We start from the raw sequence: 19,857 nt of genomic DNA on the forward strand, positions 1-19,857 counted from the left end.
AACACCCACATCCATTTCCCCATAATGATGGTGACCAGAGTCTTAAGGCAAACACCTGGACATATAATTGTACTATAATAGATGTTCATTTCATTTGGGTGTTAGGTTCTAAAATTATTACATAAGATGAAAATCTTATACAAGTAAAATTACTCTTTAAATTCTTTATATTGTCTATGAAGTATAGCATATATGTTTTTTTAGGTACAACCAAGAATTCAACTGTATAATATACAGTATGTGGCAATATATAAGAAGGGTTTTTTTCTATTTTCTTTTAAAAGCAAACAGAATTTTTATACATTAAATGTGTGATCAGTGTGTCAGAGGACGTGTGGGAGGCACTGGAGTGTGGTGGAAACGCCAGCCTTGGCATTAATTTTGGGTCTCCATCACGTACTAGCTGATGCCCAGCAAGTTTTACTTCTGTCTCCTTGTCTGTAAAACGGGATTAAGTCCTATCTTGTAGGATCATCTTGTGAGCATTAAGTGTAACAAAACACCTACTCCAGGGCCAGGCCCATAATATGTTGCTCAACATATGGTACTAAGTATGAACCGGATGGGAGTGATAGAAAACAGTATTTAAAATCAGGACTAGGGTAGAAAATATAGAAAATATGGTCACTGTATTTTATAAGAATGCACGAATCTCTCACATACAATGAATCTATGGCGACTTGTTAGGCATCTTAATCTTTGCCCTCAACTCCATGAAGTCATTCCTTGAGTTCCCCAAACACTCTTTGTACTCTCCTATCTCACACCTTTGCTAAAGGGAATCTTCCGCTTAAAACCTCCTTCCTTCCCGCGTTTACCAATAGGAGCTAGGTGAGGCTTAAAGGTCCAGCTTAAATCCAACCTCACCCAAGCTCTCCTAGACTCCTGCTGTTCTGCACGTCTCTTCCCATATCACACAGCACACTGTGCCTTGATTGCAGCATTGGTACTTTCCACTTAATCTATTTGTCCATATCTTCTTTTCCTTCTATGAGATGTGCTCCCAGAAGGCAAGCACCAGCTCCGATTCTTGTCTGGCTCCCTCATAGTGTAGAGCACAGGGCCTAGGCTCAGCTGGACACATAGAGGCTAAGTCAGATTTGTCAAGCGTCCCCATGGCAATACAGTTGGCAGGCAGGTTGGTGAGATAGTGCCTGAAATTATTGATTCCCACAAAGAAAGGCCATCTCCCCACCTGGACCTCCACCTGAATGGTTCCAATCTCAAGTGTGGAAGAGTGGAAGGCTGTATTCCTTGGAGATTACAGTGAGATGCCTCTGTTCATGGAAATACTGTGACCCTCCCTAGAGCCCAACTGGTACACATAATAAATGAGATTAGCCATCAGTGCAAGTGAATTTACAGGACAGGCTGTCTTTCCAGTTAAAGGAAGAAACACAGGTCCTGGGAAGCTAATTAACTCCTAACTGAAGCGGGGACAATACCACCTACATTGCATAAGGATGCCCAGAGGATTAAGTGATATTAGAGATGCAAAGCTTAGCTCAAGGGATCCATGCAGTAGGCACTCAATCTATTATCTAGGCCCTTTGGTTGTTCTATCCTTAATAAGTCTAGCAACTAGCTTATCCACTGTCCTGAGTTTGGTATACTTGAGTTCTTTCCAGGCCCAGGTAGTTCTGGGGGCAACCTGCAAAGCTGTCTTAACCCTCAGTCTTGGTGCCTGTGCCTGGGTACAATGTCTGGTGGAGCCTGGGGACTTTTTTCTCTGACATTTTCATCTCTAAATGCCAGAGAGTGGTGAGAATCCCAAACCCTGGAGATATTACATTCAGTCAGTACTACCATTGTTTCTTCACGTTTTTGCTTTGGCAGAGACAGGCTTTTGGTTCAGAGTTCCCTTTAACTGCAGTCTCCTGCCATTTCCCAAATTCCTGGCAACTGTGACCCTTTCTTTATGCCCTAAAGTCAACCCAGGCTTTTGACTAAACCATTTTTCTTCATCACAAAGGCGAATGGAGCTGATTCTTAAGCCCAACAGTCCTGGGCAGCAGCTAATTATTCCTTCTCACCTCATTTTAAATTTCAGAGCCTCTCCAGATACAGGTCTAGACTTAGGCAAAAGACGGGGGAAGAGGAAGGAAAGGTTCTAGGGGTTCTCTTGAGTTGGGATTTGCTCAAACGAGCTCCAAGATAATTCTGCTTCATGCTCTGAGCAAAACCAGAATATTTGGAGAGCATGGGGTTACTCGCACAGGGGATCCATACTGTAGCACACACATCCCCGGGGCAGTCAAGGAGCCAGGTGAGCCCTAGACTGTCGCCACTCTCATCCTAGGAGGCTGGCATGTGCAACCATTAAAACCAGTATCTCTGCTCCCTCACCTGACCAGGTCCCAGACTTTAATGTCTTTGTCTCAGAAGTATTATGTTAGGCATTTTAGTTTTTCCTGGATAAAAAGAGATAAAATCAAAGAAAGAGGAAGCTATGTTTTTCATGGAACACACTTTTCACTTGAAAGAATGGCCAACAAGCTATGATTATTTGGACTTGGGTACTGACAGACATTAAAAAAAAAAAAAAAGCCTGTCAGTTCTTCAAGGAAAACAATTTATTTGTGGCCAATGATAAAATTTAAACTTTTGAGTGAAACTGAGCATTTTGGAAAACCTGTATCTACCACCACGAGCTTGACAACTTCCTAATACTTAAAGACTTTTCAGATGCAATTGGTGGTGATATCAATAAATGTTATCTTTTGATATTATAAAATGAAATGGGAAAATATCTGGAGGGTCTGTGTAACTCGGTGGGCTTATTTTCCAAATGATCAAAGCATGATGTTAAAGATTCATACATTGGTTAAAAATCCTAAGTGCTAGACAGACTAACAGATTTCAATGTAAATGAGTAAAAAGACTTAACTGACACGGTCTCAGATTCCATATTGCAAAGAACATCAACAATCATCTGGAAATGCTACTAAAATACTCCTTTTTCCAATTAGGTATCTGTGTGAGGCTGTATTTTTTGATATACATCAACCAAAACAAGATATTATAACAAACTTACTACAGAAGCATATATAAGAATCCAGCTTTTTTTGTATTACCCCAGACATTAAAAAAAAAAAAAATTGGCAAAAATGAAAACAAGACTGTTCTTCTCACTCATTTTTGTTTGTTTTGGAAAAATGGTTATTTTTCATTAAAAATTACATTAATGTGATAGGTTTAACATTGTTATTCTAAAATGAATTTGTAACTAAATGTTTTTAAACTTTCTTAGCTTTAACACTTAATTTGGTAGATATCAATAGATATAACCAATGCTAGCTCTTTTGGGTTCTTAATAATTTTCAGGAATGTAAAAGGGCCCTCAAGACCAAATAGTTTGAGAACTGCTGATATAAAGCATCTAATGGTGCCTGTCACCCAGTGGGTGCGCAACAATCAATGGTGATAAACAATGATATAGTCCACAGCATATCTGGATAGCTCTTTGGGGGCATGAATAAATTCCCCCCTCAGCCTTTCTGTCCACAATTTAGGAACTGCTGGTGTATAATCCAAATCACCAGACCAGACAGCTGTTAAGGGCTGCTCAGAAGCTAGATCTGATTTCTAGCACTGAACCTGCTCCTGTTCCTCTCATGGATTCCTTACACTCCCAAGAGTTTAGGTATGTTTGTAGAGGGTTCCCCGGAGACACATGCGGTATCTAACCAGCAGCCCTGCAATAGCTTCCAAATTCTATTCTGAAACGGTCCATCACGGCACTCTACTCTCAAGGCACCCAACGCCCTGTCACCAAGGCAGGCAGAGAACAATAGTAGCAGCTAAAAATTCCCTTCCAGAAGCAGAGAAATAATGAGTTCCCAGCCTGGAAAAACTCATCAGCCCAGTTATCACCACTCACTTTCTAGTCACTCAATCATTCCCTCATTCGACAAACATTCTCACAGCCCCTACTTGGTGCCAACCATTGTGCTAGCTGCTGAGACAAACATCCAATCATACGAAGTTCCTGTCTCAAGGACACGTCCTTAAACCAGGCAGGTTCATGCCCTGGGTTATCAATGTTCCAAAACTACCAGGATGCCTCATACATGTTTTAGAGAATCGGGCAGAAGCTCCAATTAAAATAATACACAATTACAATTAATACACAAAGTACAGAAATGAAAAACCACCAATCAGGACACTGGGCTTCTCTGCCTAGTGTAAGCCCAGTGTGTGCCCTCCCGTGTGCCTAGCCAGTTTGATAATCTCCCTTCGGCTCCTCTTTCCTACCTTAGTCTCGCTTTGACTTCTAGGCTCCTTTCTGGTTGAGCGCACTACTGTACCTCTGTGGCACTCTGGCCCCTTGCATTCATGACTTGACTACAACTGACCTCTCTGTGCTCCACTGCCACCTGAGAACCTCAGGCTCTAGTCAAACTGTTTCTCAGATATCCCTTGCCTTTTCAAACTACAGCACCTCAGCTCTAGTCCTTGGCAAATTCCTCCTCACCCCTAAGATCCTGGTTAAAGGGAATAAAGCTTTTGCGGGACCAGGCTACGTAGAATGAATTCTGTTAGTATTGTATCTATTACACTGTGCCATAGGCACAGTCTCTGTCTGTCCCCAACCCCAGCAGAATGAGTGCTCTCTGAGGGCAGGGAATGCACCTTCATTATTTAAGTGTGTCCAGGAACCTAGGCTTGGCTCCCACCTGGCACGGAGCAGGCATTCACTGAATAAATGAACGAATGCTTAAAGCCCATCTGGCTGACGTCTCAGCTGCTCTACACAAAGGAATCGAAAACACAGCTGAACCAGCCCTTTCTCGACATGCTATGCTAAAGGCATGACTGTATCACTTCGGGCCACTGAAGAGAAGGCATCCGTGCTAAGAATTTCAGACTATTCTAATGTTGGCAATCAGAGCTACAGTTAATTCTCAGGGGGCTGATATAACTGCATCTCAGTGCCCTGGAACTTTCAACCAAACGCCCACCCAGGTTGTTGGCTCAGGTCCTCCCAGGAGACAGGACAGTTGTTTCATACCATAAAGCCAGTTTGTGGAGAATGTGCTCTTATACAAGCTGATCGAGAGGGCAGGGAATCTCTCAGACCCCAGTGGCCTTCCACCCCTTCAAGGCTAACTCATCTGTCTAACCTGCTTCCTGGGTGTCATCAGCCACAGGAAGGCCTAAGCTGCTGCTTACTGACCTAGAACCTCAGGCAAACTGTATTACCTACTACTGTATAACCCCAGCACAGATATCTCATGGGTAGAAGAGTATGAACCTTGGAGACAGACTGTTGTTAGTTCAAATCCCAGTTCTGCCATTTTCAATATTTTAAATTATTACTCAGTTTCTTTGAGCCTCAATTTCCTCATTTATGAAATCAGAATAAAATCATACTTCGCAGAGTTGTGAGGACAGAAGGAAATAAATTATGTAAAGTACCTGGCCTGGGCCTGGCACACAGTAGGTGCTCAATACCCGTTAGTTTCTTTCCTCTTCTGTCCTGGAAAAAATGACAGGGAAACTTACTAAGTGAGACTTGCCCAATCCAAAGTTATTACTTGAAGCACAGGACAGAAGACTAGACAGGAGACCTTCAAGGCCCCTTTGAACCCCCCAGTCCACCTTCTTTGGCTACAACTTTCTAAAAAGAACATTCAGTGTCTCAAGCCCCTTCTTTCTGCCTTAGTTTCTCTATATTTATTCATTTCAGAACAGAGAAGAACCACAAAGGGAGCTGGAGAGCTAAGAGCCTTGCATAGGGAATAAAGGAGAGATGGCCTATGGGGCTGTAGCTTGGGCACAGAACTGAAAGGTGCACACGTGGGGCCTTTCCTAGGATATAAGTACGCTGCCCCCTCAGTACTTTTCTGCTCTGCGCATCCTGCCACAAAGAACCATTAATCCTTCCTTTCCTCAAATACATAAAGCACTCATGCCTTCACTCGTGCTGTTCCCTTCGTTTTCGGGATCGGTTTGGGTATTTCACTCTCCTAAGTCTGCAGGCAGAGTGAACCATGCTTTGCTCTGGAATGTCCTAACACTTCTTTACATGTCTTCTGAGTACTAGTTGTTGAAATCTAACTTCTCCACAAAATGGTAAGCTTTTTAAGGGTAAGGCCTATGTCCCATGATTCACTGCATCTCCTTCGTTCGGCAGAGGTGGCAGCACGAGGTAGGCACAGGTTAGTGATCTGATACACAAAGGAAGATTAACAGTTGGAGAATATCATTAATAGGGCAATAACAGGGGACCTGGGGAAAGTTTGTTTTTGTTTTTTTAAAACTAGCACTGTTTCTATTCCTGGTTATAGAAAAGCCTCCCTCTGGGAAGCTCCATTCTTTGAAGAATATCCTAGGCCTAGGCAAACATTCTCATGGCAGTTTCAATTTGGCAGTTCCATACAGTCCCTCAGAATCACCTGGGGCAATTGAACAATAGGCTCCAATTCTGTAGGTCTGGGACAGGGTCCAGCAAAGCACATGGGAGCTTCTGATTGGCTAGGCTGGGGTGAGGGAAGAGTGGAATCAAGCAATCACAGTGGCTCTCCCACTGAGAGTTACTTCCTTCCACGGATCAGAGAATTTATTGAAGCATATCACATCCACTTTCCCACTTGAAACCTTTCATTGGTTCCTCATTGCCTACAGGATAAAGCCCAGACTTCTTGCTGTAGTTTTTAAGAACCCTGCTAACCTCTTCAGCCTGACCTCTTAGCACTCTCCCATGAGTTGGGCACATCTTGCCTCTGGGTCTCTGTCCATACTGTTTTCTCTGTTTAGACACTTTCTCATACCTTGTCATCTGGAGGAACTTCAATTCACCCTTGAAGCCACCCTGAAAAACCTTTTCTAGACTGTCATATCCATGCACCTTCAGCACCAAGCATCTGTAATCATAGCTATCACTTGTGTTCAGAGCTTGACATACAATACTGGCCAAACCCTAATGTGAGCCAGGCATCACTGGCATTTTATATGTGAGAAAACAAAAGGGCTGAAACACTTTCAAAGACCGGTACTAGGATCTGGGTGTGAACCTTAACTCAGAGGAAGTGATGCTCTTCTAGCCTCACTGCCATTACTATATATGTGTTCTCTAGACCATGAGCCCCTGTGGGCAGGGACCATGTCTGATTTATTTCTACATCCCCAGCTAGCCCAGGGCCTGGCACAGATCAGGTGTCCATTAGTGCCTGCAGAAGAAAGGAACTCCCAGGTCGGAAAAGAGGAAGACTAGGCATGGTGTGTGCAATGGGCCTAAATGAATGAAAGACTATCAGCCTGGCCCAGCAGAAAGGGCAGGTAAGAACAAAGTGGTACAAACCTAACTTACTTCTTTTATAATTTAATTTAACAAGTCATTTTTTGAGCACTTAAGACCGTGCGCAATAAATACCTCGGAAATGAATTAAAACATAACCCCACTCTCACAAATTCTAGGTTCAGTAAGTAAAGGTGTTAGGATCTTTAATAATCTATCTGATATCAGGTATTAAGTTTATAGCTCTGGGATGTTTTAAAATTAAAAATTTAAAAATCTTGGCAGGTAAGTCCTCCTCTTCAAAGGCCTTTTGGCATTTCTACATAGTGAATCTCTACTGGCTTATAAAGAAGATCCACCAAAAGGATCCCCCTTAGTATCATTTCCTTCTACTTTCACTGAAAGTACCCAGACTAGGTGGATTGTGATTTAAAGGGAGAGATCTCTGAGTATAGGGACTATCTCACTCATCTGTGTGCCTTGAATAAAGGCTCTGGCACAGAGGTTGTAATGCTTGCTGAGTGGGTCAAACATGAGATGGTTTTAACAAAGATATTGACTGATCATCTACTCCAGTCCCTTGAGAGAGCAGGTTTAACTCTGAGCAATGGGGGAACCACGTCTCTAGAGTCCCTTTAAACTAGGCTGGGCGTAGTCCCTGGGGATGCTGTAGGGAGATCAGAGATGGGAAGGGCAGCTCAACCCCCACCAATTGCTGGTTTACACTCTAGCAAGTCTCCTGGGGGCTTACTGGGCATGCACCTGAATTACAAGCTGAGCAATCCAAGGGAGATCTAAAAACAGCCAGCAGAGCTGGCAGGTGAGAACACTCAGGGTTTGGATAGCCATCTGGCACACCTCCTACCACACACACAACCTGACTCCTATTCTTGTGTGAGGAGCATCAAGATACTATGTGCTATGTAGGTTGCTCCACATTCTCTTGTGAAGTTGCCAAAGAGGCTTAGAGAGGGGAGGAGCATACCCAGAGTCACAAAGCTAGGAGGAGCCTGAGCTTGGAGTTCAGCCCAAGTCTGTAACACTGAACGCTATTTCCAACTGCCTCCTTCAACTGCTTTTTAAGTTTTTTCTCCTTTGCTAATAAAGCAGTAACTGTCTTCTTGTAAAGTAGACGAGGATTTGGGTTTTTGAGTAGACTGATGTAGTTTAGGGGCCTGAAACAATCCAAAGTAATGCCTTTTGGGATCCCAATTAAATTCAAAGTATTACGTTTAACCGTGTACAGGTTATGCAAATGAGCGAAAGGGAATTGATGGAATCAAAGTGAGTAGCCTGTTAACTTTAACTCAGAGGAAGCAATGCTTTTCTAGCCTTACTGCCATTGCTATACACGTATTCTCTAGACCATAGGCCCCTTGTAGGAAGGGACCATGTCTAATTCATGATTCAATTCTGTATCCCCAGCTAGCCCAGGGCCTGACACAGATCAGGGTTCCTTCATATGCAAAAGGAACAGACACCACTCAGAGTGCAGATTACCGCCTCACAGATGTGGGCCCAGAAGCACCAGACTTTTAGAGTTTTAAGAGATGGCACAAATCCAGTTTTGTGGGTAGCCTTTTGAATTTAAAATATTGGTTCAAATCTAAACTAAAACAGAAACAAAACAATGTGTGACTGAGGCATTAGGATCTGTCTGTGGATGGGAAATGGTCCGATTTGCTGTCTCTGGTTTCAGCTCAGCATGGGACACTGTTTCACCTTACTTACCCACTCTGTATACATAAAACAGGGTTGTAAGTGGTGGTGGGAGCCAGAGAGCCTCACTAAAGGCGCCCCTGTGGGCAGAGCAATGACTGACCCTTTCAGTAGGTACTTTTCACTAGGGCATAGAAGCCTAGTTCTGGCATCCATACCCCCTTTCCCCAGCAAAAAATTGAGGCACAATCACAAAAGAGTTTGTCATCTGTTTCCCCTCTTTGTGGCTACAGTAAAAAAAATGCTGTGTTAAATCTCCCACAGGACACCAAAGTGTCTTGGGGGCGGGGGGCACGCTGAGACCTACAGTGGGGGAGTTACTGGGTAAATGTTTATTTGTTCTCAGTTTGTTTCTTCATCTGAAAAATGGGGTAATGGTATTTACATCCTTCATTCGTTAACACATTAATCACCAGGCGTGGGGTATAACGTTGACTGACGTGGTTCCTGCATGCTCAGAGTTTATGTGGCAAAGCAGACCAACAATGACATCAACAGGTAACTCATCACATTTGTGCTAAATGCTGAAAATACAGGGGTGGCGGAGAAGATTAGAGGTAAGTTATGGAAAGTGCCTGGCATGAATAAATGAATGAAATGGCAGATCAAGCCGTGGAGTAGGTAAGACATGGTCGGAATGCACTGTGTTACTGAGGCTTATAGCTCTTAGGAAAGATGCATCCTAAATAAAAACTAAATGATTGAGCCACCAATCCAAACTTTCTGGCCATGAATATTTCAGGCTAGCTAAGTGGCAGGGGACCCTAAAGTACTGTATGCTATAAATGAGAAGGGGAGAAAACAACAGCTCCCTGGCTGTCCCCTCCCCCATTCTCCCCTTCTGGATAACAGCACTCCCAAGGGATCCCAGAGAAGGGAACAAAAGCTAGAAGGGGAAGTAGCTTCAGGGTCAGAAGTCAGACCAGGTGAGAGTGGGGTCCAAGCTGTGGAGTCAATCCTTTGGAACCAGTCTCAGCCCAGGATAGGGGGTGGGAGTGAAAGTGGGGAACAAGTGTCATTTTCATTAATTAAAAACTTACTGTGATGAGACACAAAGGAGACCAGTATAAACTGGGTTACTATAAGCACAGGTTCTCAAGAGATTCATCTCTCTCTCATTCACCTAGTTATTTCTACTTGATGTGAGCAAGGCCCAGGTCTAGGCGTGGAGAACCAGAGAGAGATGACATAAGACTGTGCCCCTGTGGAGTTCACAGTCCAGTGTGGGAACAGACATCAACAGAATGTTTCATCACAGAATGGGGAGTGAAACCAGAGAGGAGCACAGGGGGCTGTGGGCACAGAGGGGGCACCTCACACAACTGGGGAGGTGAGGGAAGGCTTTCTGGGAATGGTACCCCAAATGGCATCCCCACTCACATGCACAATTCCAGAGATTCTACTAGAAGGCTGTCAAGAGCCATGCCTTCTGGCTGCACCAGCCTCCCAGAGTCCCCTGCTGCCCGATGCAGTGTCTGCAGAGCCAAACGCATCTTCCGCCACGCCTCAGTCTCATCCGGCGCCGCATCCGACCCTCCAAGACTCCTGCAGGAGCCTGCCTTCCTTGGCAGGCCCAGCCAAAAGACCAACTCAAAACTCTTTTGTCAGAGCAAGCTTAGGGTGAGCCACCCAGCCCCAGGTGCCAGAACCCTCCCAGAGCAACTGTGGCTCATGCCACCCGGGCTTCTCTGCGAACACTGGCAGGGTACCTCCCATTTTCTCCTTTGCTCAAAAGAAAGTGACCTTCCAGGAGACAAGCTGGAAGCTTTGGTGAATCCTCCTACTGCTCACTCTCACCAGGATTCGCCAAACCCAGGGATGTGAGGGAAGAGGCGGGAGCCTTGTGGATCAGGGGTACAACGGAGAGAAAGAGCAGGCTCTGCTGGGTTTCCACCTCAGTGCAGGAGTCCCATTAGATAGCAGCCTGGCTGTCTGCTTCAAGTGCTGCGCTGGGCAGGGAGAGGAGGGAGGCCCCAGGAGACATGTGTTGGGGACACAGCTGCTGAGGGGGCAGTGGCTGCAGGCAGTGAGGGGAAGGGGTGGAGCTGCTCCCGGGGGAGAGAGGGAAGAGGCTGCAGCCTTCCAGGCCCCAGTGCCCCGAGATGGCCCCTGGGTGAGTGGGTGGGGGAGCAGGTGGGCCTGGGGAAGCTGAAGGACAGAGGTCTGAGCTGTGGCCTCGGGATCACTGTCCGATCCCAGTGTGGGTGCAGCCTATGTTCTAGCCCGGAGGCGGCAGGAAGGGTCAGGCAGTCTGGTCTCAGGAGACCAGGACCGCCTGAATCTCGGCTTCGGAGAGAGGGGTCCAGCCACCACTCCTGCCCCGGCCCTGAAGGGGGAGATGGTCCATCCCCAAGCCCGTCCCGGCCCCGCTCTGGGAAGGCGAAAGCGCCCGAGCAACCAGACTCGCTTCGCTCGCTCCTACCTGCGGGCCGGGCATCAGCTTGGACTCATTCTCCTCCCTGGGACCATCGCGGTCTGGCTCCGCCGGCGCCTCCGGGGGCTCTGCACCCGCTCCCGCTTCCAGGCTTGGCGGCGGCGGGGGCTCAGGCGCCTGAGGCTTCTGCGGCCCCGCGGCCCGCGCCCGCTCGCGCCGGCCCGCGCCGCCGCTCGGCCTGCTCCGCCTCCGAGTCATGCTGCTGCTTGCGCCGCTCCCTCGCTCCACTCGCTCAGCCGCCGCCACCGCCGCCGCCGCTCCCCTCGCAGGACAACAGCCAATATGGCGGCGCCCGGCTCCCCCTCCGCCGCTGCCAGCAGGTCAGAGGGCACGCGGAGTCCGCGCCGCCGCACTAGCCCCCGAAGCTGTCTGCGCCATTTTGAATAAGGTCACCACCCGGAGTCATGTGGGAGAAAGAACAGGTGGGGAGACGCCCTCGCGGTCCCGCGACGCGAGGCAAGCCACCTGCGCAAGAAGAGGGTATCCGCTGTGGTAACTGAGCTGCACGGACCTGGGCGCTTAGTCACTGCCTGTTAAATGGATGCGTGAATTAATTTAGTGCTACAGTACTTTCACACCCATCACCTGACTCCTCGCACCCACACAGAGAGTTGGGTACGATCGTTCCCATTTAGCAGTGGAGGAAATCGAGGCTACAAAAGGCGAAATGATTGCTCAATGTCATCCAGCTAGAATTCGTGGGCTTGTGCACTGCCTGAGCTGAGAGGGACGAAGGGATCGTCTAGTTCTTTATTTGCAGTGTATGGTCCCCTGGGAGTACAGGGATCGGTGCTTGGGACAGCAGGACTCAGACTCTTCTTCCCCCGCCTCCTTGTCCCCCCACCCCGTCTGGTGGGGGAAAGTGGACACTTAAACAGTTACATCCAGTGTGATAAAGATGAGATAACGGGCACGCACTAGGTCAGTGTTTCCAAAAAAGTGGTTTGTGCTGGAGAAGGTTTTGAGTGGTACACAAAGGAACATTTTTTAAAAATGTAATAATTATGCATTTAATTGTTAAAAATGGGATTTTCTCCCCTTCTTTTTTCAATACCTGTAACACATGCACATGGTACAAATTTTTATTTAAAAGTTTTAGTCTGTGGACATGCAGCCCTGAACAAGCTGAATTGCTCTGATCTCGGAAGCTAAGCAGGGTCGGGCCTGGTTAGTATTTGGATGGATGACTACATAGGAAGACCAGGTACTGTAGGTATAAAAAATAAAGAACGAGGGATTGTAAACTGACAAGGTACTTGCAATCTGTGAGGTCAACCAAGGGTTGCCTCGCCTAAATAAATGATAAATAAATAAAAGTTTTGAGTGCGGTACCCTGAAATTACATGGTGGTTATATGTAGAGTTGCCATTGATGTCATCAACAGGGACTGAGTGGTAACATTAGCCTAACCCACAGAGCAAGGGCTATTTTGAGAGGAAGGGTTAATGGAAGGCCCTGGAGTTCTCCAGAACTGCCAAGAACATAAACAAACATTAATACTTCATCTCATCATAGAGATTAGTGCCGCTATTAAAGACTTGAAAGATTCAGAGTGATTCCCACTATATCACCATTACTTCTTCAGTTTGGTAGAATAAAAAAGAGATGGTATTTTTTCCATATATTTTTTATTGTAAAATATGCATAACATAAAACTTACTATCTTAAATGTTTTAAGTGTACAGTTAAGTGGTATTAAGTACATTCATATGGTTGCACAACCATAGCCACCATCGTTCCCCAGTACTCCTTTCATCTTGCAAAACTGACTAGCACTCTGTACCCATTAAATAATAATTCTCCATTCTCCCCTATACCCAAGTCCCTGGGAACCACCATTCTACTTTTATTTTTTTAATTAAATTTATTAGGGTGACATTGGTAATAAAATTCAACTTTCCTTTTTTTAATCTCCTCCTTCCCCCCAACACTCTAGCCTCTGATAACCACCATTCTGCTCTCTGTTACTGTGAGTTCAACTTTTTTTTTAAGTATTCCACATAGAGTAAGGTCATGCAACATTTGTCTTTCTGTGACTGGCTAATTTCGCTTCACAAAATGTCCTCCAGTTTTATCCATGTTGTCACAAATGGCAGGATTTCCTTTTTTAAAGGCATACTATTCTGTTGTATATATTTATATATGCTTTACATATATTCCTATATGTATTTACATACATACTATATATATTCCTTTATGTATAAATACATATGTATATACCATATTTGCTTTATCCATTCACACATCAACAGAGAAGATAGATGGTCTTAAAGAATGAGAGAGCATTATGATAAACTTATTCTGGTAGGGACCCCGACTTTTCAGAGTGGTCATCCTTAGAGTAGATCGGCACAGTTATTGGCCTCTCATAGACAATGTAGGTCTAACCCATGGTCTTCTGTACCAAACCTCAGGAGTAGTTCGTGTTCCTCTAACAGGGGAAGCAGGAAAACTTCACAGTCTTGCTTCAGAGGTATGTCACTCTCTGGACATACTTAGTTTACAGGAATTTTTTTTTTTTAACTATCTCACCACTGCTATGGATATCAGGCTAATCCGTGACACTGATGGCATCATCCTGATGGGCCTTGAGAACAGGAAGTAGCAGATACGTTAGATGACTTGGTGACCATGATGTGTGTGCCAGAGAGCGGATCATAGATTCCATGAAAACACAGGGGCCTATCTACTCAGTGAACTAGGGGTCTGGGGTTGGTTGAGATAGTCTTTACAAAATGAAAGACAAGCTGCCATATACCATACACTCTACTACTAAGAAAGAGATATAGTACTTGGTGGGCTTCTTTAGACTTGGGTGGTAAAATAGACCATATTTAGTTATTATTTTTACTTGTTACTGAGTCACTTGAAAGCTGCCAACTTTAGGGTGGACCATATAAGGAGGGAGGGTTTTCTAACTGGATCAGGCTGCGGAGTAAGTAATTCTGCCTTTGGCCTTTATACTGGATTTCCCAAACAAAGTTACGTTCTCCTACACCAAGTAGTTTTCCTTTTGAGAAACAGTCCCTGGCAAGGGTCTAGTGAAATTGGATGCCTGACCATGGCATAGCAGGTGACCCTGTGATCTGAGGTACCATGTTAACTGATCTACCCAGCCATAAAATCAGGGTGGCCAGCAGCACTCCATCATCAAGAGGAAAGGACATATATAGCCTGGGTCCAAGCAAGCTCTAAGGCATAAGTACATTGTATGCCTTCAATATTGAGTTGAACTGAGGGAGAAAAATCTAAAGCCCGGTTTACAGCTGGCTCTAGCCAGAAGTGGGTTGCTGGGGTGTTCCAGCCTTCCTCTGAGATGGCCTAAGGTAGTGGTCCTCAACCTTCTTGGCATCATGGACCGGTGCTCCTGTGAGAATCTAATACTTGATGATCCGAGGTGATGCTGAGGCTGGGGAGCAGCTGCAAGTACAGATGAAGCTTTGCTTGCTGGCCTGCTGCTCACTTCCTGCTGTGTAGCCCCGTTCATAACAGGCTACAGACTGGTACTGGTCCATAGCCCGGGAGTTGGGGACCCCTGGCCTAAGGGCCTTAGGAAAGGGAAGTGTTCCCAGAGGCCCCGAAGTAAAGACACGCCGAATGCTAGGCGTTGCATAACGGTTGAATGTGTTGGTCAGAGGCTTGAAGAAAACAGAATAAAGGCTTAGTGACAGGAAACTTTGAAGAAGACAAATGCGGACATATTTCTCAGAATGGCTTCAGAGCATAAGGTTATCTGTGTCCCAGAGAAATATTCATCAAAAGGACTTCCCACGGAAGAACCCCTTAAAGCCTTGTGGGCAGTACAGCTCTTCCTGTGATTCTGAGGTAGTCCCCTTCCCCAGCCACTTCAGGGCTTGCTTGATGGTTTCTGAGAAAACTGGTCTTCCCCTGGTAGGAGCTAAGCCAAATTTGCAGCCTTAAAGAATCAGCCCAAGCCCTGGGTGGAACCTGACTTTGAGGAGAACAGCCAGCTCTTTCTGGCAGGGAGATTACATTGGACTATGTATTACTCAAGGTTGGCTAACCACCGTAATAAACAATCCCAACATGTCAGCTTCAATACCATAATAGTTTTGTTCTTGTTCATGTCACAGCCCAATGCCAGTCAAAGGGACTTTGCTGCATGCATTCAGGGACCCAGTTCCCCTCTATCTTATGGTTCGGTCCCCATCTAGGTTCTCTTCATTCAGCTGGCAGCTGGGAAAGAAGACAGAGTGAGGGTTGTGTGGGTTGTTTCTATGAGCAATGCCTAGAAATGACTATACGTCATTTTCACTCCCATTTTGTTGATGAGATTCCAGCCACGTGGCTCTACCTTTCCGTAATCCTTCCTCACACTCCTTTCCCTCCTCCCAGGCCACCACTGATCTGCTTTCTGTCTTCGAGAATATTTTGCATTTTCTTATGGTCTGTACTCTGTTTTACCTGACTTCTTTTCCTCAGCATAAATATTTGGAGATTCATCCATGTTGTAGCATGTAGCCGTAACTCATTCCTCCTCACTGCTGAGTAGTCCTCCATTTCATGGAAGTACCACAGTTTGATTTTCCATTTGATGTTGATGAGTGATCATGGTAAACATTTTCTCATACCTTAAATGTGCTTACTATGCTACTCTGAGAACTGGAAGAAAATACAGTTAAAGCAAGTATACAATGTACGATGCACTGAAATCGCATCTTTTGCAATTGTTTGAATTTATATATATATAATATGGTTCACCAGTTCTCCTGCTTTCCACCCTGTGATATACTTTCCACTCCCACCCCAAGCAACAGGTGCAGAACTAACTATAAGCATTAAAATATTATATATATATATATTTTTATGGTAACTTAAAAATGTGTGAGAGCAGGGCTGGCTTCATGGAGGAGCAACCTGCACAGCCACACAGAGCTCTGCCCTCAGAAGGATTCTAGTTTGGTTTAACGTCCTGTCATTGCCTTCTTGAAATTCTTAATAATGATTGTGCAAGGGGCCCAAGTGTTCATTTTGGACTGGGTGCTACAATTTCCATAGCTGCGTGTGAGGATGTGTAGTTTTTAAATTGCTTTCATGGAACATGCAAGCAAAAGTTGGAAGGCCACTGACCTGAACCCTCAGTCCTGTAAGGCCTTGGGCTTGGAACTCAGAATCCAGGATGGTTCACCAGTTCTCCTGCTTTCCACCCTGTGATATACTTTCCACTCCCACCCCAAGCAACAGGTGCAGAACTAACTATAAGCATGCCTCGTTTTATTGTGCTTCACAGATGTTGTGGTTTTTACACACTGAAGACAAGACCCCCCACCAGCAAAAAGACTATGACTTTCTCTGTTGTGGGGTCTGGAGTGGAACCCACGATATCTCTGGGGTATGCCTGTAATTGCTTGCATGGGGAGGAAAGGAGACATTATAAGGGCAATGCACACTAGGTTACTATCTCAGCATAGTTTCTCAATCGCCCAGCTGAATGTTGGATACCCAGGGGCCGCACATACATGCGCTTCAGCCACCCTTCCTGCAGTTACTGAGCAGCTCCACCCTGCTCACCACTTTCATCCTGGACCAGTTTGTGGGAAGAACTAGCTTCACCAGAGGAAGGCAGATCAGAGCCCCTTCCTCTCTTTGTGTCCTAAAGTTGGGCCTTTGCCTAACTCAAGACTTTCTTAGTACTTTCTGAGAGAGGTAACCAATTCTGCTGCCCTTTCCTTCAAGCCTCCACCCTCTAAACTTGAGAATGACCTTGCACTTTTGGGCCAGAGAGCTTGGGGCAGACTTTCTGCACTTCCCCAGAGAGGGAGAAGGTGTTTAGAGGAGAGGAAATAAGGTTGGAGAGGAGGACAGATGGAGTCCAGGGTGAAAGAGTTTGAAGCCCAAGGGTGAGAATTGGATTTTTCATGAGGGTGATGGAGCCTGGGCATATGGGAGGCATGAAACAGGGAGAGCCACATGAGGCACCCTGGAGACAAGTGTGTTGGACTTTGCCTGACTGAATTCTTCCAGGCCCTGCAGACTGCTGCTATGCCAGCCATTGTCCACAGACTGAACTGTGCAATTTTAACAGCTATGTTTTCTGGGAAATAAATAGAAAATTGCTAGTAAAGTAGATTGCTTTATTAGAGTAACTGGTAATTGCTCCTAATCATTAATTAACTGGGCCATGAGAGAAGACCATCAGGGGAAGGAATGGAAACTTGGCAGACAGTGTTGAAGAATCTGAACTTGCCCGTGGTGTTCGGGAAACGGAACTCTGAAAGGGAGGAGAAACTTCCTCTTTCACACCACCCCATCATCTATCTGACCTCCAACTCTTGTTCATTCTACCTCCAAAATATTTACTCCAGCAAGAAGGAATCTCTGTTCATAAATTCACCAGTGCAAGAAATATAATTAAAGTTTTCTATAACTCAACTTAATTTCTGTTTTGAATTCTCAATCTGCTGGAATGGCAGAAACTTAATCTCAACTAATTGAGGGTTTTACCCCTTGCCTGGGGTTATTTAAGGCCCAGAGCCTCTCATTGTGTGTGTGTGTGTGTGTGTGTGTGTGTGTGTGTGTGTGTAAGGGTCATGTTCTCAAGGTTATCCATGCACACAGGCATTCCCAGAGATGCCATTGGTCCCCACTGGTTGCTCATGAGACCTGACTGTTTTCACATGTCTGCTAGAGACCACAGCTCTCGTCCCACCTCCTGCCACTCTGGCCTGTAGGAATCTTACTGAGATCATTAAGGTCCTTTGTGCCTAGACGCATCTTGGAGCCATCTCCAGGCCAGGTTTTGCTGCTCCCTAGGACAACGTTTTCCTCTCTCTTGGATTCTTAGCTCTTTCCAGGGCTCCTCTCTGTGTTCTCATCACTTCCCTCCACCCTCCTTCCCTTCCTTCCTTTTCACCAGACCCCAGAAGTCTTCATTTGTGGGGTTTCTGGAGCACTGTCTTCTTGACTAATGTTCTAAATGTACTGGAAAGTGAAACAAAGGAGAGGCAGGCAGAGGCAGGATTATTACCTTGTTACTGACAAAAGCCAGGTCAGAGCATTTGCTCAGTGTGGGCTTATAGCTAACTGAACCCACCCAGCAGTGTTTAACTGGGTGGGCCTCTCTCCCAGAGTTTGGGGGTCAGCAGGTGTGTACCCCTTGCAGACAGGCAAATCCTAAGAGGAGAAAGGGCATAGCTAAGTGGAGCATGTTCTGTATTTCCCCCCAATACACTGGTCAGGCGAGTTATTCTCTCTCCCAGGTGCAGAAGGGTCCTACCTATGGCATCCCTTCGCCTGGGCCAAGTCTCCCCATCCTTCCTCTTCCTCATGAAGTTTCTTGCAACTTTTCAGTTATGTCTGAGACTTCTCTACTTTTCCCATTTTGAAATCAAATTTAGAAAAACTTTTTAAAAATCCTTTTTAAATAAAACTTAAAAACAGACAAATGTAGAAAGAATTCTGTCATGAATCCCATGCAGCCATCACTCAGCTTCCATAGTTAGTTATCAACTCACGGTGAATCTTGATTCGTCTATAACCTCTACCCACTCCCACCCCCAATCCGTGTATTATTTGAAACAAATTCAACACATCATACCCAAAATATTCCTTATTTTGTTTTCTTCCCTGCCACATCCAACCCCTGAGTGGCAATGAGCACAGAATGAACTAGTTATTTGTAAGAGGGTAGGGGTAAATTACTAGAAAAAAGAAAAACAAAGAATAACATTATGAAAACATTATCCTGTCATAGTAGTTAGGCGGTTTCCATTTTCTTTGCCATCATTGGCTTCAGGACTGATCATTTGTCTCTGGCAACTGTCTCCTAATTATTCTCCTTGCTGCTTCTCTCCCTCTGGATTACTGGTGTTTCTTCAAATGATCACCTGCATCAGAATCACTTGGGAAACTTGTTAAAATGCCGATCACTGGGCCTCTTTTCAGCCCTGCTGAATTAGACACTTTGAAATTGGGTTCCAGGTGGGTTTTTTGCAAGTAGCCCAGGTGATTCTGATCTATGGTGATGTTTAGAAATTCTGCTCCAATATAGCCCCATCCTGTCCCAAATTGTCCTCAAAGACCAAGTCTGACCATGTCATCCCTGCTGAGGATGATCCAGGAGGCTCCCACCTACAGGATAAGTTCCAAGTTACCAGTCCTGGTATTTAGGGTCCTTCATGAGCTGGCCCTTGCCTGCAGCAGCCTCTTTCCCTACCTCTCTCTCCCTTGATCTGGGTTTCAGCCCCAACTTACAACTTCGATGCATTCAACACTGTTTGCATTCTCTCCCTTACCCGTCCTAGGTCCAATAAACTGGTACTGATCATTTAAGGGCCAGTCCAAGGGTCTCTTCTTCTTTGAAGCCATCTGTGCATGGTGGTGGAAAGGCTTGGGAGTCAGGCTGACTTAGATTGCAATCTAAATTTTGCCCCTTTCTGGCCTTAGGAAAGTCCTTGATTTCTCTGGGACTCAGTCTCATCATCTAGAAAATGAAGATAAAATC

The 19,857-nt window shown here is 45.5% G+C and overlaps 1 protein-coding gene across 14 annotated transcripts in view; it reads right to left on the reverse strand.

Moving 5' to 3' along the window:
- FAM193B (family with sequence similarity 193 member B) overlaps positions 1–11,685 on the reverse strand; it is a 30,507-nt gene extending 18,822 nt beyond the window's left edge. For 2 of the 14 annotated variants that reach the window (XM_016158339.2, XM_016158338.2), the window contains exon 1: positions 11,382–11,684. In XM_016158339.2, the coding sequence (XP_016013825.2) occupies positions 11,382–11,591 (210 nt within the window). In that variant the 5' untranslated portion in view covers positions 11,592–11,684. The other 12 variants (XM_036224308.1, XM_016158342.2, XM_036224307.1 and 9 more) reach the window with 11 other exon arrangements.
- Between the last annotated feature and the right edge of the window lie 8,172 nt (positions 11,686–19,857).

This window comes from Rousettus aegyptiacus, unplaced genomic scaffold, assembly GCF_014176215.1.
Source record: "Rousettus aegyptiacus isolate mRouAeg1 unplaced genomic scaffold, mRouAeg1.p scaffold_m13_p_7, whole genome shotgun sequence".
Classification (NCBI taxonomy): domain Eukaryota; kingdom Metazoa; phylum Chordata; class Mammalia; order Chiroptera; family Pteropodidae; genus Rousettus; species Rousettus aegyptiacus.